This window comes from Diadema antillarum, unplaced genomic scaffold (genome assembly GCF_040938485.1).
Source record: "Diadema antillarum isolate AM-2024a unplaced genomic scaffold, OU_Dant_1.0 seq00001273_RagTag, whole genome shotgun sequence".
Classification (NCBI taxonomy): Eukaryota; Metazoa; Echinodermata; class Echinoidea; order Diadematoida; family Diadematidae; genus Diadema; species Diadema antillarum.
This window is the reverse complement of record NW_027272054.1, coordinates 667,569-692,082: the sequence shown is the minus strand read 5'-3', so window position 1 is coordinate 692,082 and position 24,514 is coordinate 667,569. Positions and strand designations below refer to the sequence as shown.

Below are 24,514 nucleotides of genomic sequence, written 5' to 3'. Positions count from 1 at the left end.
TTTAATTCCGCGGAATCAAGTCATCAAGAACTGGAACATATGGCATGCAAAAATATTTGCGTGCTTTTATTTTCGCTCTATTAGCTTCTGGTTGCGCAAAATGCGTGAAAATTTCAACACCGCGAAAATTTCCACTTTTACAGTAGTGATGGGGAAAAAAGACTTCCTTTTTTCTTTCCTCTTAATTAACCTGTCGAGGACAGGCTAATTTAGCTATAACACACATTTCCCATAGACTCCTGCCCGAGTATACTCGAGACTAGTCTTCAGTGGGTTAAAAATGGGAGTTCTGGAAGCTGTCAGTGCGCCACCACTTGCCCATTCTTGGCCAGTCGACGAAGCCACCCAATTTACCAACAGGGCTGGAGAGATCAATGCCCCGGTACACAATCAGTAGTGTGGAACCACAGCGCCTGCCCTGCTGGTTCCCTCTACCAATAGCAACTTGTTGGCACACAATGTCAAGACCATGTTGGTGAGAAGGTCTTGAAAGGGTTCAAATACCCTACTCTGATATTCCTCAAATGGAACAGTAAATCGCACTCAAAATACGACTAATATAATATAAAACTGTACATAAAAGCTATGCGTTTCTTCTGTAAACGATAAGTTCATAAATATATTTTGTACCTAATGCAAAACATGATAGAGGAAAAACAGGTAAAACAAAATCCAAAGCAAATAACAACAACAACAACAATAAACTATAAACTATACTGGCAAAGGAGAGTTATTTGCGATATATGTATCACTGGTTTTGAAAGTGGATTGACAGCATGTCTCCAGTCAACAGAGTCTCAATGCCGTTAAGGTGGCAGTTATATCCTATTCCATGGTATCAGCAGGAAGACCAAAGTGTTCTCTACATATTGGTGCCAACCTTTTATCAATTTCTAACCATTCTTTTCTTCTTCTTTTTTTTTTTTTCATCTCATGCGAGTGAAAAAGGTCAAAATACACTTTCATATTTCAAAAGCAGGCAGTTTGACTGATTCCTGATTCTTTTTTTTCCTCATCTCCTTGTCAATATCATCTCCACTACTTGCTCAGTTTTGGTCCCGAAACTGTCAGAGCTGGAAGCAAAACATTGGATGGTGCAAACAGTTAAATAGGGCAGACATGTAGGATGCCCTCTACTGATGGTGGGACACAGAACAGCTCCACCTGCCATACGAGTCCTCCTACGGTGTGAGTTTAAGTACACTTCATGGAATGGAGAAACAAAACATGCAGCTGCCGGACTTTTCGCTCGATCACACTGACTGGACCGTATTGGATGGCACCTTGGGAACGTAGCCGTAGAGGAATGTGGCTGATATAACAAGGGCAGCTCCAAGGAAGAAAAAGCTGCAGACAAAAGAAACAGAAAAGCAAAGGAAAAACTCAGAGAAATTAGTTGCTAAAAAAAAACAACACAAAACAAAACAAAGCAAAACATATCAATTGAACAGAAAGGTTAAAAAGAATTAAACAGAATGCAAAGAAACACGATCAAACAACTTCAAACAAATTATGTGCATACACTTATCACTGGTAGAAACATGCAATATATGAATTAATGACAAACAAACACACAAATTTCTTAGTTTAAAGACAAGAATAATGTCGAGCCCTGGGGCTGCTCTTACCTTGTTGGCGTGAAGTCATGGAGAAGGTAATATGAGATGACAGTCGATAGAATTATTGATAACGACGTTGCAAAGCCTTTTAGGATGTTATCTGCGTATTTGATGACTGCAGCTATGACAAGGCCACCAAATGCCTGAGGAGGAAAGATATACAAAATGAAAGAAATTGATCAAATTTCATCTTGACTTTCCACCATCATCAACCCTTCACATGCTCAGACGTTTATCTTAACCCGTTGAGGACGGGTTGATTTTGCTACAACACGCATTTCCCACAGACACCTGCCCGAGTATGTTCGGGACTCGTCCTCAACGGGTTAACTTGCCAAGCTTTTTTTTTTTTTTTCAATCAGCACTCAGTAATCCATCCAAACTTGACTACGACCCTGTTTACACTGTAAACGCGCAAAAGGCCAAATGCAGTACCAAAATCGGCCGCGCATTTCGCCAAGCTCTGGAGGTAGTCTTGGCCGCGGCTCGGCCGTGGCCGAGCCCGACCTTTTTTCACTGTAAACGCAAACTGGGCCAAATGCGGTACCTAACTGCGACCGGCGCGCTCCAAATAATAGTCGTTTGTTTACAAGCAGAGCGCCACTACGACAAAATATTGAAAGGTTTGAATTAAAAGCCCGGGCCGGTCCCTCCACTGTAAATGGACAAAATTGCGGGGCCGAGTACCACAATTGAGGCTGGGCTCAGCCTGGGCTCAGCCCGGGCTCGGCCCAGCCTTGCACGGTAAACAGGGTCTTAGTCATTAAGTTAGCAAGCCCACTAAGATGTAGCAATGTATGAGATTGAGTTTTAGTTTGGTCTATTTCGACATGGTCACTCACTTCAGTCAAAGGCTCTCCTTCAGTGTGTCCGTGAAGCAATAAAAACAAGACAAAGGGTTTGTTCAAGCGCTCTCCTGTAGCAAACTATGTCCGTAACATGCACATACATCATAATGCAAAGAGTTCATTCTCTTTGTTCTAGACATCTGTAAGTAGTTCAAGCGTGCCGAATGAATGATCCTTTAGCTACAAAATGTGTGACCCCCTCTAAAAATAACACATGAGGTACACTTTCTCAACAGAATGCTCGAATGCTCCAAATCTGGCACAGTACAGTTCAATACAATTAGCTTTTAAAGTTCAGTTTGCTTTCTTTGGTTTGCTTTAGAGTGCTTGAACACACCCAAAGTAGTATAATACAACATTTTATACATAGTATGCATAGCATAAGGAAAAAAAAGTATCTTTCAAAATAGTCCAACAGGAACACACGGTGACATCACAGGGATTAGGGCGATTATGTGATCTCTATTCACTGACGATAAGTTTTCAAACATTTGTGCCAATTTTCGATGAGATAAGCACTTCCACACATGTGCTAACTGGTGAACAAAACACAATAAGGATTAATCAATACTCCTTATGTGACTTGTAACCAACACAACACAAAAATGATGGGGAAAAATACTATTATATTCTAACTCATCAAATGCCACTACAATTTCCGTGAGAACAGAAGAGTAATAGTCTGGAACACACCTGTTTGAAACAGGAAACAATAATCACTACCTACCACATATTCCATGGACCTTAATATTTTCACCATAATAAAAATACACCAATGACACACAGTTTTCAGAAGTCATATAAAGACATGAAATAACCATCAGAAATTATAACCCAGGCAACAAAAAACAAATCAAAAACAAAAACAGACATTCAAAAATTGGCATTCACTCCCAAATGGTGACTCTATTGGGATAGATAGAAAGATGGATAAAGAAGTAGAATAGTATGTAGATGAAAAGATAGATACCTTGACAGATAAATTAGGAAATATACTGTAGAATTGAACATTTCTGCCCATTTTGCACAACAAAACTAGCAGGAAAATAAGTCATGCAATTTCTTTTGCTTGATGTATCATATTAGCTAATGATTTGATTCCACAGATTCAAAAACATGCAAAATTCATCATACTTGGCTGCACAAGAAAACAACAACAACACATCCACTTTCCCATTACACAGGTAAATATCAAACTACACATCTCCATGAACAAAGATAAATAGAACAGACACATACATAAATAACTAACTGGCTGACTAAAAAACAAACTAACAAAATGAATAAATGAATAATAGGACTGACGGATAAGTAAATGAAAAACTTAAACAAGAAAGTATACTGTTCAATTTATTATGCATGAATTTTTTTGGAGGGAATTGATTTCCTGTCTGTGGCAAATGGTCAAGGGATGGGAAGTTAGTCTTGCATAGAATGAAATTATTTATTGACTTACTTGTAAGATGACCACAACCCATGTGACTGCTGAGTAACCCTGGAGAAACCCATTTTCCCGCACCTTGTCGCCATCTTTTCCAATGACGCCTCCGAGACCAAACAGTATCCCAAAGAAAGCTGAAACCACAAAAGACGCAAAAGTGAGATTATTGCAACCATTTACATAATCATCTTACAATTCCCAATTCACATTAGGCAGGGCTCGACACTAATGGTGGCCCGGTGGCCCGGGGCCACCAAAAATGAAAGTCGGGCCACCAAATTTCAAAAAATGGCAAATTTGGTGGCCCGCTTCGGGCCACCAAATTTTTATAAAAAGTATGTCAATAAATTCGTTACTTTTTGCGCCGAAAATGCATAAATGCATGCAGTGAGTTAATGTTTTTTTTTTTTTTTTTGGGGGGGGGAACCAAATTTTTCTCTCGGGCCACCAAAAATTTGAAATTGATGATTTTGGTGGCCCCATCGGGCCACCAAAAAAAAAAGTTAGTGTGGAGCCCTGCATTAGGTATGAGATATACAGTATCTTGAGGCATGAGTTTTTTCTATAATTTGTCTGTCCTCTGTACAAATGAAACTTGTAAGATTGTAACTGCCGATATTTTCTTTAACGAACATGTTGGAAGAAAGGAACCAGCAGGAATCGAACCTGCAATCTACTGCTTTCCGGGTAGTGACAATACCACCAGGCTATTCCTGGTTGCCGGCAGTGACTTGATGAACTTGGAACAAATACCAAAGCTCCAAAATTTTCTGACATGTTTTTTGAAGAAAATGTAGATCAGCAGCTGTCATATAACAAATTTCATTTGTACAAAGGGAAGACAAATTGAAGAAAACTCATATGCCTCATGTCTTCACCCCTCTGCTTAATAATCTCTTGCTTTCATATACAGTGTTTGTCAGCCGAAATCTATTGCTTCATGGCAGTAGTCAAATGTTTCCCTCGTGAATTCACACCTGGAAATCTTTCCTTCAGGACCTACCTAGCTGTATATTCCTGAGCCATATCGACTGTTTGGTCCCTTTGAGGATCTTCTCGAAGTAGACCCCCGCGAAACCGCTGGAAAAACACGCCGCCAGGACAGCTACTAGGCCAATGACCTCTGAAGATGTTGATAATTCTTTCTCTGCAGGTTTACTCTCAGCAGGCATCTGAAAATCATTCCAAGTGTGTTTGAAAAGAATGTATTAAGCTTTTAAGTAGTAACACGTACATAAAGCAACAACTTACAATGAACCACAAAATCTCGGTGTGCTGGTAAGAATGAACATACATGTGTAGTTTTATCATCTGCAAACAATAAAAGAATTTTCAGTTAAAGTTTGATACATGTAACATTATAAACCACTCAAAAAAGAAGAAGAAAGAATTGTTTTCAATTAGCTAAAAAAAAGATACAACAGTGATATAACAACGAAAATTAGATGGGTGATATCACACAAATATCTAATGATGACATGACCTTTGAACGTGAGTACATTGTCTGGCCTATCACATTCAAGTCTTCAAAACCTCCAAAATAGTCACATGACTACAGTGTTTTTATCATAATGTTTTGCCCAAAGTCTTCAGCCAAAATCATGATGATTCTGGTTTTTTTTTTCCATCATTATCACTGAGCCCAAAGGAATACACTTTTTCTGTATTTTCGATGATGTGTAGCAATACAAATACCCATCACATACTTGAGCAGAAACGTGGTGGAAAGACTGTGACATTCTGATGCTGAAATTATTGAGAAATTTTCCAGCGTGTCTTTCATTTGACATTGTATTTCTCCAACAGCAAATCTCAGCAGGATGGTGCATGTGGATTTATTATAACACTCTGCACTGCTACCAAATATAGTAACGTAGACTCATTGCACATATTCAGTACATATGACTGACTTTGCCAGCACACACATGCACACACACACATCAATATATAATAAGTGTCTACACTGTAGGCCAATACATCCCTTCTGAAGCTTCATACAATAGCACTGATCAGCCCTTTGCAATTAATTAATTCATCAACTACCAACAGGTGTTACCCCATACCAGATGGTATACAATGTAGCTATGCAAATATCTGATGTGGACAGTACAATAAAGCCTACCTAACTCCAGCTGCTTCAACTGTGTGTGTGTGTGTTGTACTGTATGTTTACTCTACAAATTGAATGTCCTAATTGGAACATGCAATCATTGATAACTCACATAGAGAACCCTAGGACTAGCTTTGATTTCAAGACAAAGAGTTACCAGTAGCTTTTCTTTTCCTTTTCTTTTTTCTACACGCGTATACCACCCTGTATTGGCAGTCTATATTGATTGGTCTTGAAGGTTCACACACAAAAAAACAACAACACTGAAATGAAAGCAAACAAGCATCAAAGAAAATTTGAACAACTTGAGACAAATTTAAATACAGTAATGAATATTTGAATGTAATTCCATTTTTTCACTGATAACATTCTTTGAGATCTCATCCAAGCAAACTGATATGTGCATTGGTTACATGTCTTGCAGTAATTACATGCTATAAAATGATTTTAGGTTTCCTGAAAGAAATTAAGACTTTGGTGACATTTCTATGCACTTCCCCGTAATTATAATCAAGTGCTAACATCATGTAGTGATCCATTTCCAATCTCTATACTAGATAGATTTGCAGACGAATATACAATCAAATTTTAATGACCAAACATGCACTTTAATTCATGTATAATTTGCATTTACAAATCATCCCTTGCACATAGACAGGGCATGAACTAAAACAAAACTTGAAGGATTACCATGCCACTTTGGATCTACAGCTGAAATATATTTTTATGTCATTCAGCAATTTTAGGATTATATCAGTGTTCCATAATGCCTGAACTTTTGAGAGAAAATTTACTACGAGCACCAGGCTGTTTTGTGGGATGTTTAAGTCACACGCCTGGAGAAAAGATACCCTGGAAAATGTACACACTGATATTGGTCATGGATGTGTCCAAAACCAAACAAAAATCATTACCAACACATTCGTACATACCATTTCATAGCAAATATTGTCGTTGTTGTTTTTTTACAACAATCACAACTTGTGATAAATGCAGTTACTACGGCAACAGCAAAGGTAACAACTAGGAGTAGTTGGGAGCATTCTTTCCAAGCCATTGGCATGGCAACAACAGTCAATGCAATTTATATGTGCACACATCAAAAATTTGTGTCTGCTACAGTGTCCCTTACAACTGAAACTTATAAAATGCATTATGGGAAGGCTCTGCGGTCCTTGCCGAGTGGAGAATATCTTGTCCATCTGCAAGGCATATTGTGTCACATGGTTCTGTACTCACATGATGCCAGTAGGGGAATATACAGCACAGCCCTAATCAGGGGCGGATCCAGGAATTCTGTAAAGGGGAGGTGCAGTGCCAATACAAAATTATAAGAGGGGCGCTTACGACCCCCCCCCCCCTTTTTCTTTTTATTTCTTTTGTTTGAATAAAAAATAAAGAGGGGGTGCGTGCCTGGTGCGCCCCCCTCTGGATCTGCCACTGCTAATGGACCATGACTGTAAACACACCAGGCACAGACGCATCACAAATGCATGGACTAGAAGTAACTGCATTGGAAAGAAAAGGTTACATTATATTTCAATGATGCAGTGCATCATGGGATGTCTTGAGGTGAATCATGTGACTCCTCACCTGAACCAGAGCGACTCCAGCCATGAGTAGGACCAGCGAAACCCACTTGAGCCGACTCAGCTCCTTACCCAGCATGACGACTGAAAACATGGCTGTTGTTAGAATCTTCAACTGGTATGTGACCTGGGCAGGAGAGGTTTGTGAGAGGGGCAAAGATGTCATGAGATGTCACAGTGTTGACACGTCAGGAACTACAAACATAATGGTCAGAATTCACAAATTCAAAGAAATTTGGCCCATGAATAATGCTAATTTTGTCTGCGTAAGTGTACGTGACAGATCATGTACACAAACAAACTTCCCACAATGAATGTGAGCCGACATGTGAAAGATACACTGTATACCTATTTTGCACTCACTTTAGTCTATGGACTACAAGTGGATTTGATTTAAACTACCTTTGTGAATTCAGGTCTACACTGTATGTTTTGCAAACCGCCTGTTAATACATCGCTCAATTTTCCCCTCTTACTCTATACCTTTGGTATTCATCACATTTGTGTCTGCAGTAATTCAAGCATAGAATAAAACAGAAAGTATTCTGCAAATCTATCAGAGCTTTCTTCACATGCAGCAAGTCACGAAAATTTAATGATTCCCATGTTGGCTTACATATCTCCAATATCAATAAAGTCAGAAACAATACTTTAAACAACTTATTGTAAGAGTCATTTTGAAGTAATTTGATGGTTGGGTGATGACGCATTACCAGCTAGGAACATGTTTTCCCCCAAGGTTAGAGCTCATACAAACTTGGCTCGAAAATGAAAATGACATTCATGCTTCATGTAAAAGGAAATGAGCCATAAATACAGACAGAGTTTGGGGTTCACACTTGTTTAACAAATGTGACCCGCTACAACAAAAGGACCCGAAAGTCGGGGGAGGACAATTTTCTGAAAATGGCATGACATTATTCCCTTACTCTTCTACTTTAATTTCATATGAAGCACAACTCATAACAGTACTAGGTTGCGGAGATATCGAGGATTTTATTAGTGCATGTCAAGTGGTTGAGGAAATTAAAGTTTCGAATAAAACGCCTCCAAAGTTTTCCTTTCGACGCTATCATGATCAAGGGAAGGCGAGACAGTTTTCACCGCTTGACAATAGAAGGCATACTCCTAGTGACCTCCATGATATTCATTCAAGCTTAGCACCAGCGGTCTACGCATGACCAATCAGTAATCAGGATGCCACGCACTGACCAAAAAGATCACTCCCTCATTGCTAGGGGCGGAGTCTAGCTGCGGTGCTAAATCGGACACGTTTCTGTTACGTTGAAAGTCGGAAAATCATGGCCCAGAAAAATGCTGATTTCTTGCCTTTCCTTTGATCATTTAGCTTTGAAATTTTGGCAGATGATAGACAAAACATTAGACTACAAAATTATGCCAAAAACAAAAATCCAGTTGTTTTGACCAACTTTGATGATGTGACCTCAAACTTGACTTCCTCGGCTCAGCCGTCAGCGATTTTAGGATCCTTTTGTTGTAGCGGGTCACAAATAATCACTCTTGATTACAATTGCAATGCAGTCATGTTGAAGGCAAACACATTATCACGACAAATATCTATCAAAGTAAACACAGAAACTACCTGATCAAAGTAAAGCTTTTAAGTGTATCAGGCATTCTCACAAAGGAAATGGCTCGACACGTAGAGCATTACTTGAAAAAATAAAGGGGAACGCCCACAATCTGACAGGTTATTCATCACTGGTAAAATTGCTTTATTTTGGAATTGATCAATTATATTGAATGGAATTCACACATTACCTGGTATGCAATTATGCTTTCATGGGACCATTGATATTATGCCCTTTGCAAGGTATGTGCATCTGTGTACATGAGTGAGTGTGTGTGTGTGTGTGTGTGTGTGTGCATGTGTGTGTGTTTTGTGAGAATATTTAGGACAAAATGTTCTCCCCCAGCAGAGAATAATTTTCCAACTCAAATTTGATTAGCAATTTCAGCTGATGAACAACATTTTAAATGTTATCCTGTACACTTCTACGGAAGAAAACTGCTACACAAAAGTTAGCTTGTGTAGCAGTGTTGTAAAAATGCATAGCAAATTGCGATGCGATACCAGGAAAATTATTCCCTGTCCAGTAAGGCAAACATCATGTAAATGCCACGGTAGCACCATTATGCTCCACTTCCGTACTTGGCATCCTAAAACTGCTGGGTCAGAAACAAACTTAGAATCAATTTAATCTATCACTCCCTTCCCTCATGGCACACAATTTCTTATTCTGAGCAGTTTTTCTAAACAACAATATGTTTGAGTAATTAACATAAAAGACCACCTTCTGAGTCTGACATGAGTCTTTTCACATCAATTTTTAGGATGTGCCATTTTGATTGATACAGATACAGTACACAGGTATTGGACATTGCATTCATATTCATTAAACTTGACAATAGGTCCTCTATCTACTCCGGGTGAGAGACAGCTATTTGGTCGAGAAAACTTCTTGTAGAAGACCATTTTCCTGAGCATATTCTCTCTATTTTCTTTGGTTCCTTTCAAACAAGTACATGCATTTGATGCTTTCATGTCACAGTCTAGAGATGGTTTATCATACTTGCAGGTGGAATGTAAGGTATATGAGGACTCGGGCTTAATATCACAGTATTAAGGAAAAAAAAACAGCTGAAAGTTTTTACAAGCCTTACTTTTCACTTGCACTGCTATCTAACACATTAAACACTACCAGAAATCATTCTCAATTCCCTTGTTTACAGCCAAATCGAGTATACATATGCATGCAGGTCATTATTTGAAAATTTAGGGCCTACTGTATTCTGTGTAGTTGTCCATCGTGGACTAGGGCATTTTTTCTTTCCTTAGGTCTGGGCATGTCGCTGCTTCATTGATTGATAAGAGTAAATATTAACCTCACACTTGCAGGGCTGATGGATGGAGTAGGGTTGGGCGATAATGGCAAATATCTGCATGACTTTTAAAGCAGAGCAAATGTTTACGTACAAAATAGTCCCACAAGACACACAATATTGAACAATGGCTGGATCTTGTCAATAAACTGCTGTGATGCCAATTGCCAGTTTTGCCCCTTTTTCCCCTTTTGCCCCTTTTTCCCCTTTTGCCAAAGGGGAAGTAGCAAACCCGAGGCCAGCACTTAATAATAACTTGATCATTTGAATCCACCCACATGACTGATATTGTATTAGGTACCTCGCTGCAATGTTTGTCATATTCCACCCCTAGTAATAATATTTGCAAAGGTATGTGTATAGAAAATGCATCCTTAATGTAGATCACACAGTTTTCAACTGATGTTCAGTTCGACCTCGATTATCCGGCTTCCTTTTATCCGGAAATCTCTATTATTCGGACGCATTCACGCAGTGAAGGACTTTTTTTTTCAACCAAAAATTAAGAAAAAACAGTGACTTTAAACTCAATCAAAATTTCTACAAAACTCACATGATCTACCTACAAGATATACTTTATTTTTGTGAAGAAGGGACTACAATTTTTCGCAGGCTAGCATAGATTACACCACCGTTGCGGGGTATGCTACCTGCCTAGTTGCCAGTGCACTGGGATGGCAGCTTGGACGGCAGCTATATACATTAACATTGTGTCTCCCATATTTGGCCAATTTGCTTATCCGGATGAGCGCCGGTCCCGACATGGCCGGATAATCGAGGTCGAACTGTACTGTAAAAGTGGATTTTTCGCGCGACTAATTTTTTTTTGCGCTTGGCCAGGTAAGAAGGGCTTCGTGTGTTTATAATTCCGCGGAATCAATACACCACACACAGGAACAAATGGCATGCAAAAACATTCGCGTCCTTTTATTTTCGCGGTACTTTCTGGTTGCGCGAAATGCGCAAAAATTTCAACACTGCTAAAATTTCCACTTTTACAGTACTCCGGTATGCTTTTTCAATGATGCTTGAACTACAACATACACCAAGTATGTAGAAAGTCTGATTTTTTGCGAATTTGGACTTCCCAACAATGTATGCATGCATGCTGCTTTCATGTCGGGACCAAAGTTAATATTTCAAGTGTTGTTGAATTCATAATAAGCATCCATCTCACAAAGTTTTTGAAAGCATAAACCCCAAGAAATATGTGGAGTAAACGGTAGTTTCCAAACCAAGGTCAAATGCTTGGTTCAGATAGGCTATATTCTGGGAAATGAGTGCCTGAGCTCACCTGGTACGTAGCAGCATCTAGATGTGACAATGCAAGAAAGAGCAGGTTGTTTTGAAGTGTATAGAGGCCAGAGGGTATTGCCAATTTGAGGGAATCAACTGGTTTTTCAATGATCTCTTCCTTTATTACTTTCAAGAAGCCTTCAATGGTCCGTCCACCTGTCACAATTGAAAAAAAAAGCAATAAAGAATGTTAATCTAAAGATACTAGAATTCTTTGATTTCTTCATACAGAGCTAGTGACAGTAAAATTAAACACGACAGCTCTTACTTGAGAGAACAGATATTTGTTGGAGCGTAACGCAACACTGACGCTATGACAAATACAATCCCAAAACTATTAACTGTTCTTCCAATAATCTGTGCTCATATCAATGGCTATTAATGAAAAATTTACTTGCATTTGAAAAGAAATTCATCTCGCTGGTAGTATAAATAATGTGAATAATTCCTTTTGTCACAACCAACATAAGACGGAAAAAAATTACCTCCGGAGACTTTTCGCGGCTAAGCTAGATGCTTCCTCAGTAGAATAATGCGATGACTGAAAATCCTTCGATTGGCGCATACACAGTGGGGATGCCCAAGGATGTGAAGTCATCCCATCATTCAACTGCAGATTCGTATAGCCTAGCCTTGAATGTCTCTACAGGTTATTCTTTTTCATCTTATTTGGCTGTGACAAGAACAAATTATTTACATTACTTGCATTTGCCTTTCCAGAGGGTTGCTTTTGATAAAATCAATTTAAACACAGGCAGCAATTCAGTAAAAATTTCTGGCTATTTTTTTTTTCTTTCTTAGAGACTGTCATCATGATACATCATGATACATCATGATACATGATACATGACATGATACATGACATGACATGACATGACATGATACATGACATTTCATAAAGGAATACATCATTGCATTCTTTCTTCCCTAACCTTCTTGGAAGAAGACTAGAAAAACACAGGCACAAATCTTCATCCCCTCCGCCAGCACCACCGCCGTGGAGCTGAGGTAGCGATGTCCCCCGGACTGCACGGTCCTGGAGTAGCGCATCGTCAGGACCAAGGAGGTGGTCTGCAGGATCAGGATCCCCAGCGACAGGTACTTGAGGTTAAAGGTCACGGTGTTCATCTACAGCACAGAATGGTCAAACCAGAAAGATTTAATAGGGTAGTTTCATCCTCTTGAGCCGAGAGGCAAGACTACCGAGGTAATTTAGCAATGATACACTGTTGATTTGAAGAGGCTGTGATTTGAAGAGGCTGATTAACATTGAAAGGCAATCATCAAAACATTTTTTTCTTTTCATTATCACTCATCTCTGGATAAATAATAATTTCTTTTCATGTTCTCACTGAAGGGCTGCCACCATTCAAACATTAGAATCAGGGAGCTTTCAGAGAGTTTTCAGAAAGATACAGGTATGCTGCTGTAAATGCAGAATTTTTTTGCGGTACACATATTTCACATTACTTTTGGCTAACACAAATTCTAGATCCTGCAAAAATATCTTCACAATTTTCTCTGCACATGTTAAAAGAGTTAAATCGTATATTTTGCATTACTTTTGGCTAACACAAATTCTAGATCCCGCAAAAATATCTTCTCAATTTTCTCTGCATATGTTCAACGAGTTAAATCATGGGCTCTGTCAGTAGTGTCTCCCTAATACGAGTGTGTGTGCCCAGTAGTATTCCTTTGAGCGCATGTGTGCGTCAATTGAAATTAAAAAGTAATGGTACAGTCTGCTTGAGATGGGTTTCCAATGCTTTTTTCATGATCATTTTTTTAGATAATGAGAAACCTCTTATAAAATATGAAAGAGCATAATAATTCTTAGAGGAATTCAAAGTCTACCTGATGAATACCACTTTGAACTGAGATTTCCAATTCAAATTGATCCTATAATAAAAGGTGGGAACCACTTTTTTTTTTTTTCAAGATCGCTTTGTTTCACTTTGTTTTTGGATATCTCAGCCATTTTACAACTGATTTTCACACAATAAACTTTGAATTCTTCTTACAATTGTATGCTTTTTAACATTTCACACAATGATTTCCGAGTATCTCAAAATATTTTAGTTAAAAGCTGAATTCTCACCTCAACCAATACTATACTATCCCTTCAAGACTGGTATTTGAAACAAGAAATATAATGACGAGAAGGAACAAAAATTTCAAAGGGAGGGAAATCAACAATTTCCCTGACAACACACACACACACACACACACACACACATGCACATCACACACACAAAAGAGGACCCTATAGATATATCTATAATCTTTAGAAAGACACGGTGCCATAAACAGCAGAAATGTACATGTGATATGGGAAGGATTCTGGAATTTAGAGATGAAAAGAAAGTAGGGCGAGGTGAATTGCCCTCACAGATTCTAATGGTCCTAACAAACATCTTTACAAACCAACAGTAATGAAAACCAACAGCAATGACAAAAAAATACAGAATTGGACATGGTTCACATCTTTAGCTTTTTAAATCTATTTTTGGATTTTTGGAACTACCAAAGTTTCTGAAGTGGCGCATGACTGATTAAAGTGTTTATTGACATCAAACACAAAGTAAACACATCACTTTACAATGGAAGAACCTTTCACAGCTATTTACTGTATGACATTCTTGTTGTTGTTGTTTTACATTGTAAAGTTGTGATGTAGTCTTCATCAAGGATCATCTCCTGATTTTCTCTGTACCGAAGCAGTGGAACGATTTTCTGGTGTACATAAAGGTTGTACAACTGTACATCGCGTATACATGTATGTGTTTGCCTTTTAAGTGTGACTGACTGACATACATCTCTGAGTTTACAGAATAGAAGCATTTCAATAACCAGGATATGTATCATATCACTATCGTTTGAAAAAAAAAAAACTGCCAAGAACTCTTTTGATTCTTTTACGCAGAAATCCCTCTTGTCTTTGGTAGCATGTACATCCCTTTAATCTTTCTCATCTCTTTAGAAAATAAATGCAACAATTTTAAGTAATAACTACATGTGTAACTCTTGAAATCAGGCTTGTGCATATATTGATGTGCATAGTACAGCTATATATGTGAGTGTGTATCTTATTTTTAGTACAAATAATTACACCAACTAAATAAAAAAACAACAACACCTATGCCCTGATCCTCACCTAAAAGTAACTCCTCACGTGTACCAGGTGACTTTCTTGGGAACAAAGTCTGATATTTTGGTTTGTCCTAAACAAATACCTACACTAGAAATGAACTGGCTGCCCTAACCGGGCAGCTACCATTAAAATTCTTAGCTTCTTGATTGGCCTTCATCCTTTCCAAACAAAAAAATTCTAATATAAACAAAAACACAAACAAATCAAAACACAGAACCAAAAAGAAAAAAAAAAATCAAAACTAAGCAAAAACAAAAAGCTAAAACTAAAACTCCTACAAAAACTAATACCTGGTACTAATCATAAACAGATGACTGCTAGGGTTCAAATTATTGTACATCTCAGGACATTCCCTTCCTGTTGTGACACTTGTATGCCACTCGTGCTTGTCATTCAAAAAATGTCAGCAAAATGGATCACCCACAGAGACGGACAGATACATGTATACTTCCATCTCCCTGGATCAACCAAGGAGATACAAGGATGTACTTGGATGAACCGAAGCAATGCAATGTTTGAATGAAACCTTGAACAAGACTACAGTTGAATGCGCGCTAATCGCTACTTCGGTAGATATATAATTATATATCATGAGATTGAAACGAGACTCTTTTGGAACGTGAGTGATTATAAAAATGGGGGCTCAACAAATTTGTTTCCTCCCAGAGGGGAGATTGGCAATTAACTTTTATCACCATGTACTGTCTATTTTTCTACTATTTGTACATCACATCACACTTCAGAGCTATTCACTACTTTCCACCTCATTTGTCACGAACAAAACTTCACTTGTCTGCATTTTCACAGGCAGCCAAGGAGGTTTAATTTTCCATCAGCCAAAAGGAATACGCAAAGGCTTGCTGATTCGCCGCAGACCAACATTTCATGTTCCACCATGTGTACAAATGAATCGCAGCAGCAGACATGTTACTGATAACAAAGTAATGTCCATAATATGGCATTTTCTGTTGACAGAGCAGATAGAAAAGCTCATAGGTGCCATGCTTCAGATAATATCATATTACCTGTCCACCCCCCAAGTGACAATGCCTCCATCCTGAGTTTTGTCGACTTGAAGTTTTGGAACACTTCTCGTTTGTGACAACATTATTATAGTTTAATTTTCCATCAGCCAAAAGGAATACGCAAAGGCTTGCTGATTCGCCACAGACCTACATTTCATGTTCCACCATGTGTACAAATGAATCGCAGCAGCAGACATGTTACTGATAACAAAGTAATGTCCATAATATGGCATTTTCTGTTGACAGAGCAGATAGAAAAGCTCATAGGTGCCATGCTTCAGATAATATCATATTACCTGTCCACCCCCCAAGTGACAATGCCTCCATCCTGAGTTTTGTCGACTTGAAGTTTTGGAACACTTCTCGTTTGTGACAACATTATTATAGTTTAATTTTCCATCAGCCAAAAGGAATACGCAAAAGCTTGCTGATTCGCCGCAGACCAACATTTCATGTTCCACCATGTGTACAAATGAATCGCAGCAGCAGACATGTTACTGATAACAAAGTAATGTCCATAATATGGCATTTTCTGTTGACAGAGCAGATAGAAAAGCTCATAGGTGCCATGCTTCAGATAATATCATATTACCTGTCCACCCCCCAAGTGACAATGCCTCCATCCTGAGTTTTGTCGACTTGAAGTTTTGGAACACTTCTCGTTTGTGACAACATTTATCGCATTCACTTAGATCTCTATCCTCGTCACGAGTCGAATCAATCCACTATCAGTGATTATAGGTGGATATGAACAAGGTCAAAGTTTACTCAGTCAAAATGCCCCTGTCTTAGACTGCGTTCATCATTTTTCCCTCAGTTTGAAATGGCTTTCCATACCCATACACTATAAAAAGTTGTTTCCAAAGCCCTCTTAATACAAATGCCTTCCAAAATAAGTTGCCTTTATCAACTCATCGCCAACACAAAAACGGGCCTTGTCACTGCGCAGCTGCATTGCATTGTTTGACCCGAGGAGAACGGCCGGGTAATATACAGCATGCACAGTACAAGCTTTTTCAAAACAGCTTTGCGTTTATCTCGCTTCTAGAAACACGTCTCTGGCTGATACAACCTGTACCTGTTTCAGAGAGCACAAATTTGAGGTTTTCAAAAAGGCTTTCCAACTCCATTTACAAATCAAAACAGCTTTGCATTTATAATCTCTAAAAAAAAAATCTGTGAAAGCTGTTTGGAAAACCTGTTTCTGCCGATAAAAAAGAGTTGATAAACGCACCCTTAGACAGATGTTCATGAATGATAGATAACAATCTTACTGGTAAGCAACAGGAAATGGCGTATGCCTCTATTATCCCTGAAGAAATATCTTTTGATAATAAGGAAATTGAAGGAATTTGGGGTTTCCACTTCATTGACTCTGTCTGGACTGTAGTTATGTAGTCAGTTTCCTCCCTTCCATTCATACAAAATGCCATCAATGGTGAAAAGCTTGTGAACATTTTGGAAGGGCTGGGAAAAGGTTCCTGTCATTGTACTTCTGCATAGTGGAAGTTGATTAGAATTAATCTCCCACAGCAAAGCCTATCAGGATTTCAGAGTCACAATGGAAAGCAAACACAGAAAACAAACCTTGCGAGGAAGGCACACAGAGCAGCTACAGTAGGTATTACCAGGGGGGCATATATGGGAGATCTCCTTTTATACCTGCATGGCATTAGTCATTTCAAAGGTACACATTGTGAGGAGTCTGAAAGGGACTGGTTCCAGTGTAGAAGATTGAGACTGGAGGAATGGAGAAGAGGAAGGGGATTTGAAGTAGGGATGGTCTCAAAAGTGTCGGACAGTTTGTCTATCTGTCACAAATTACTCTGATCCACTGGGAGGTGATCCCTGATTCCTCTGGACAATTTGTGGAACATATTGATAGCATGTTTGATCAATTCAAAGACTGAGGATTAAGTTGCTTCAAATGTGTCTGTTGGTCAGAGTGTCTATGAGTTTGCACAAATTAAATACAAGCAACAGAGAATCATAAGTGATATTCTTTTATGTTACTTTTTTGAGACATTTATCTTTTATTATCTGACCTATCTTCTGAACATCCTTTTCTGTATTTTATAATAAGAATAAGAATGAATGGCATTACACTTAATCTATGTAATAAACTGCATACACACAAACATACAATTTAATGGATATAACACAGCATTTCAAGTCCTTTTGAGAAGAAATTTTGTTTATGTTTCTCAAAGACATGTACCACACATCAGGAGTCTACTTGCAAGAGGTCAAAATATGCAAGCCAGGAAATCTCTAACTTTGTTCACTCATACCCAAGACACACAAGACCTATTTGTATGTTTCTCCTCCCCCTTCAGCATTTGCTCAGTTTCTATGCATTTAGCACTTAAAAGACTTTGCAACAGTTCTCACTCACACATGGCATACAATTGAAATAACAACCTCCATAGAGAGGAAATTTATGAATGGATCACATTTTGGGTAAACTTTCTTGATATGTTATGCTATTTGCAACTTACCTGGGCTGCATTCATCTTTGATTTGCAGTCCTCACAAATGAATCTGATAAAAGTTTACGCAACAAAAACACTGTCTGCAGTCACCTCAAGGATGAAATGCACGTAGATTGTTCTGTCCTCTGGTAGCTAGGGGCAGTGGATGTCCCAGTCAATAAAACTTGTTTAATGATCAATCTTCAGAAACTATTTTAATTCTTCAGAAGAAACACACACACAAAGCTGCAATGCTTGTGGAACAGAAACCAAAGGGCAAATGACGAGAGAGCTATACCAATGCACAACGATAAAATCATGTACAGCCCAGGAAACACTTAAGATATGACATGCTCGACTGTACTCCCTTGGTATCCATTAACAGGGGCACACTGTACCATGTGTGACATCAGCTTGTACTCCAAGCCGGCTAAAGTGTGCACTGCTCGATAAACACAGGATATAGCTCAATTGATTGTCACATCAACGGTGCGGGTAGACTTCTATTCAGGACCAACTTTCACATGGTTGCACGACTCTGAGCTGTATACACTCATATATACAGGGATATGCAAGCATTATATCGAATAAAAAAAAAAAGAAAATTACTGAGTTTCTCATAGGACACAGTACAAAAATGCATAAAGCAGGCACTGTCCAATGATAAGGTGTGGATATGTCACCACCTGCAAAAACAAACCAATGTGGAAATTCTGTTTACATTTGAGTGGACTTTAGTTTGTGGACGCAAATCACCTCATTCAACTTGCAGTGTGTGGAACGGTATTGGACTTGAATGAGACTAGTCAAAGCTTCACATCCCAACTCATGTTGGGTTTAAATGGATACCAAGTAAATATTCATCTCAAAATGTCTTGCAAAAGAGATGAGTTTTCTAGCATTCTGCGATAGTAGCTGAGCAAGGCTGGTCTACAATGCAAGTTATATTTTGTTTACCAGTATACATAGTCTGTAGCTGAAGACTACAAAGATGAGCTTTTTATGCTGGTACCAGCATAGTAATAGAATATGAGAGCGGTGCAAGTGGCCTTGGACATTGTCAACTCAATTAAGTATTTAAGTACAAAAAAGCACTCAATGAGTGGCCATCCAACACCTGGAAGAAAGGCTATATTTCCCAACTTCCTTGGAGTTAACAAGGCACTTCCTTTTTTTGTTAAAAGTAATTAAGAGAGAGAAGAGTTTTACTTGCTTCTAAATACACTAAAAATATACTTTCTTGATGAAGTTGATGTTGCTTGAAACTTTAGTCTTGGAAGTGGTCCAGGTCCAAATCTATGCTTTTTTGTCCACATTCAGCTGCCCACATAATGAAATGGAAAATTGTCTTGGAACAATAATTTGGATCCAGGAAATGCAGAGAGATCATCTTCTAAGTGGAACACTGTGATACAGGGTAGTTTGGACAATTCCTTCAAAAGTTGAGAATTCTTCCGACACACTGTCCTCTCCAATATGAAATCTCTAAACAATGTCTTTCTTTTTTTCATAATGAAAGGAACACATTAGCTTGACTTGTTACCGAGATATGTTACTCAAAATATTTTCAATGTTTCATGGGGAGCCGACTGTCCAGAGTACTCTTATGTCTTGGTTTTCAATGAGTTTTCATAACACTTTACCGCGATTATATACTGTATATGCCAAATATTTTGCAAGGTTTTCATTTTTGCGAATTTTGCCAGTCAGGTATTATTTGTGCAATTAAAAACACAAAAAAATATTGACTCTGATCCCAACATGAATGTGACATGCACATCTGTATATTTCTCCGTTCTGTACTGTACTCCACAATCGCGAATCTAACCACTCATGAAATTGTCAGGAATTCCCGATTCGCGAAAATTTAGACTCGCTAAATACAGTATATGGCGTATATATAGTATAGTAATTGTGAGACCTTGCAGGGAGGTGGAAGAAAGAACTTCCACCTCTCTGGACCTTGCCAACAGACCAGTTTACTTACATGTATTCATATTTACAGCATACATGTATAAGCCAGTTCAGAGTTAGCTGATGGGCACAGTGGTACGAATGACCTTTCTTCTTTCTCAGTCGGCTAGGGGCACTTCACTAGTTTTCAGAGCGACATAATGCATAAGCTTTTACGTAACAATTAATGAGATTCATCAATCCTGTTCAAACAAAGAATGAACTTGCGTATATCAGATGACCAGAATGATCCGTCAATTAACACCTGGGAAAGCATCCATTTCATTATTTTGCATTGAATATATTAACAGTCTCTTTCATTGATATTGCCAAATACCACTTTTACTGTCAGGTGGACGTGCTGACAAGCAGCATTTATAAGGATTACATGAATAATCATTACATCACAGATGCTTATCACAGTGAATTTAAAAACCAACATGCCTGGTGGTACGAATGACCTTTTTCTGCTCATGCGCAAAGTAGAACTCCGAACTGGCTTATTCTACTAACCTATAGGCTTACCTCAGAAACAATTTTCAATACTAGAAATTTAGTTTGGATGTGTATATAGTTGAACACACTAGTTGAACAAACCTCAGGCAAACTTTCAGGTTGTCAAGAAGAACAATAAACCGGTTCTGTTATGTCTTCAGAATTTTAATATGCATGCCTTGTTCACAAAAGATGCCCTTAACAACCTCAAAGCTTGCTGGAGGCTTGCCCTACCTAGCAACAACTAAGTGAATTCCTGCCTATTATAGAGGGAGCAGGTGAATGGAAAAATTTGTTACTAGGCTGTAGGAAAAGAAACGTCCATAAATTGTAATAAATTACAGGAACGGTCTATTGTCAGAAAGGCATGCATAAAACATTCTATTGTTGACACATTTCCAGCTAAAGAGGGCAGCACATGGAATTGTGTAAATTTTGTTTCCATGGGTTGGGCGGTGGGGACTCAATACATATTTGATACCTAGCCATTGCTACTAAAGGGAGCAGAACAGGTGAGTGCCCTGAATGGTGTTAGTTCTCACTTGTAAAGCAGGTTAAGTTGCCTTTTGGGGAATAGGGTGCAATCAAACCTGTTCTAGTGGCCACATTTTTTTAGTGGTCACTCTCTTTCAATAAACATGGTACAACAGCCTATGGAGAGAATAGTGTTTTAAGATCAAATTGTATAAATTTCAAACCCTGACGCTGATGCCTGATGCGGGTCTTTTTTCTTTTAAGCTATCTAGTGGTCATCACTCCAGTGTGTCTAATAAGAACAGACCGTACCATATTTTGTCTTCCTTGGGCCAATATTTTAATGAAAAGTATGACAGTTAAATGGCTTAACGGTGAGAAGAACGTCAGAGATAAAAATTTTTGGAAAAACATTTTAAGATGGTCACTGGTCTGCAGTGGTCATTTTCAGTAAATGTGGCTGACAACCAGACTTTGGCTTCTTTGGTCAGTATATCAATGCACAGAGTGACCAAGAATTCTCGGTAGAGTCTTATTTGCCAGTAAGGTGAGTTAGTGTTCTTTCAGCCTGCATAGCTGACTTTCACTGCCCAGTCTTTTTCAAGGCCAGAAATTATGTATATAATATTAAAAAATAATGGAAACAAAAACAGATATTCTTTTTTTATTTGCACTTTAGAAATGTGACAAAAAGATGGTTTGCATGTCAAACAATGCATTAGACATGCACTCAAGTGCTATGCTGAGCGGATGATTGATAATACACTTGTATACAATGTAAAAAAACACATCTTGGAAACCTACATGATCACATGGCCTGCCAGTCAGCTTTATTGGGGTTTTCAGCTTATTTCCAGAATGGGTGACCTTCAAAACCATTAGTTTGCAAACTTTGGCAAGCAATTTATGATTCTTTTTCTAGTACACTGTATTTGCCAAAAGTAAAATATTTTTGCGGCCTGAGCAGTCTCCGGCCATTGGACAGGACCAGAGAATCCAACCCCATGCATCTTGAGCGGAAGAAATTAACACTTTATCTGTGAAGCAGCATGCAAAACACCACAGGCCATAAGACTGTTTTTGATTTGATCTTCATTGATCTAGATGTTAAAGGTCCAGTTTACCTTTGGGAGCAGTGATTTCAAAAATGTTCAAGATATCACATTTGATGCATATGTGTAGGTCTGTTGTATCACGAAACATCCTACCATATAAAATTTTTGCAATAAAACCTAAAATGTAAGGAGATATCAGGGTTTTTCTCAAAACCGTAACTGTAAACGGTTTAGTCTGGAAACATTTTTATTATAAGATAACTATTGTTCACATTTTGTGTATTTAACAACACTTAACATCGATTATACGGATTCAAATTTTTACAGTGGTTGTTTCTATTCGTAACTCACATTTTAAAACTATTTCAAAGCACTAATGCTGGGTTTTTGTTTCATCTGCAAACGTTGAATTATGTCTTTAAGACTGTATAAAGTTTGCTTCCTTTGACATTTTATACAAACACATGATACAAACTTTGAATCTCTTCTTACCAGAGCTTGTTCATGGTGTACTGGTAACTGTTTAAAGTTTCAGTGTTTTGTATCAGAAATCAAAAACCTGTATGTCACGTATCATTAAGAAATGTTCAGAATGTTCAATGCTCAAAAAAAAAAAGTAACAAAAAAATAACAAAAACAAAATGGCAAATTATCACCATTTTAACCAGACCTTTAACCCTGTTGCCCAAAACTTTCTCTGTAGACTATCTTTCCTTACACATTACACAATCATAAATTTATACAATATTTTATTTCATTAAATAAATATATCAAATCCCTTCCAAAACATACAAAAATATGTTTAAAAAAATTACAATGTCAACATCAAACAAACATACAACCCAACCTTCAGCTCTATAACCCACGCTTTCAAAAACACACTTAAACAAACACACATGTTGTCGCATAGTAAGATACATTTAACAAATTTTCTAAGAATACTGAGCCACTTGGTCATTGAAATACATTGCATTACAGTGCTCTGTAAAAAAAAAAAAAAAAAAAAAAAAAAGAAACTCTAACATTTCACCTGACTCTTGACTTCTGCCCCATGATCCCATATTTATAGAAAATATAGCCATAGGGCGTTTGTCTACTTTCGTTTCATATGTCCAGAGGCCCCAAGCCCTGGCCCCAGCCATCCCAAGCGGTGGCTCAGGCATGGGTGAGGATGGACCCGGATAGGGCCCTCCATGAAATGACTACGGCTCCAGCCTTAGGTTGGGGCAGGGGCCTACTAAGGCAATGTCCCTGCACCTTAGCCTCTGCCTAGATATGACTCCCATTTTCCACCCAGATTGTTCAAACAAGATGTGGAGCCAACCAAACCCTGACAGGGGCCCGCACCAGATGGTCCCCTTAGTTGACAGGGCTGCCAACACTGGAAACTAGTTGAGAGTGAGACTCCCATAGGCCAATGCTATAATTTAGGAGTCAAAATGTGTGAGATCAATAGAAATGCATGCAAATGAAATAAAGTTTTAGAGTGAGAAAGGACCAAAATGCATGAGAGTTGGCAGCCCTGGGGGAGTCCTCAATAATTGCGACCCAGAGACATGTCTGGACCCGAACTTTGTGTACTGAGTAGTCGCGACTCAGGACGTGGGCAATGTCTGGAAGCTTGCCCTGGGTATTCACCCAAAATAAGCCTCCAGTTATATAGACGGGCTTTGGCAGGCTCTGCTCTACCACCTCAGCCACCCCCAGATGATGGGGCTCAGTGAGGTCAGTCTCAACTTCACTGTGCCCCCCAGCAGTGGCCAGACCAAGAGAACCTATTCAGGGCTCTCCTGGAACTGGGCACCAGGGGAAGGATTTCAATCCTTCATCTAAGATGTGTTGGAGATCAGACTGGGGTCCATGCCATCAGCCACCCCCTTCTCAAGTGGCACTGCCCTGAAGATCAGCTAGTCTACCACTCCTTCAGTGGAGATGGTCTCCAGGTTAGAGCCTGGACAGCCCTATTCCCCCATTGCTGTTTTGGGGTGTCGGTGCTAGTCCAATCCCTGCAAGATCCCAGAGACCAGCAGTGAGGGAGATCCCCCTAGATCGCCTGATCTCGGAGACGGACGCACCCCACCTC

At 38.8% G+C, this 24,514-nt stretch overlaps 1 protein-coding gene across 1 annotated transcript; it reads right to left on the bottom strand.

Annotated features, from left to right (window-relative positions):
- LOC139745506 (UDP-N-acetylglucosamine transporter-like) lies at positions 1-18,985 on the bottom strand. The gene is made up of 8 exons (XM_071655896.1): positions 18,482-18,985; positions 12,740-12,935; positions 11,806-11,963; positions 7,612-7,734; positions 4,912-5,080; positions 3,924-4,042; positions 1,629-1,762; positions 1-1,347 (listed from the first exon to the last, which is right to left on the bottom strand). The coding sequence occupies exons 1-8, from the start codon at positions 18,494-18,496 to the stop codon at positions 1,254-1,256; spliced, it is 1,008 nt and encodes a 335-aa protein (XP_071511997.1). The 5' UTR covers positions 18,497-18,985; the 3' UTR covers positions 1-1,253.
- Positions 18,986-24,514: the final 5,529 nt, after the last annotated feature.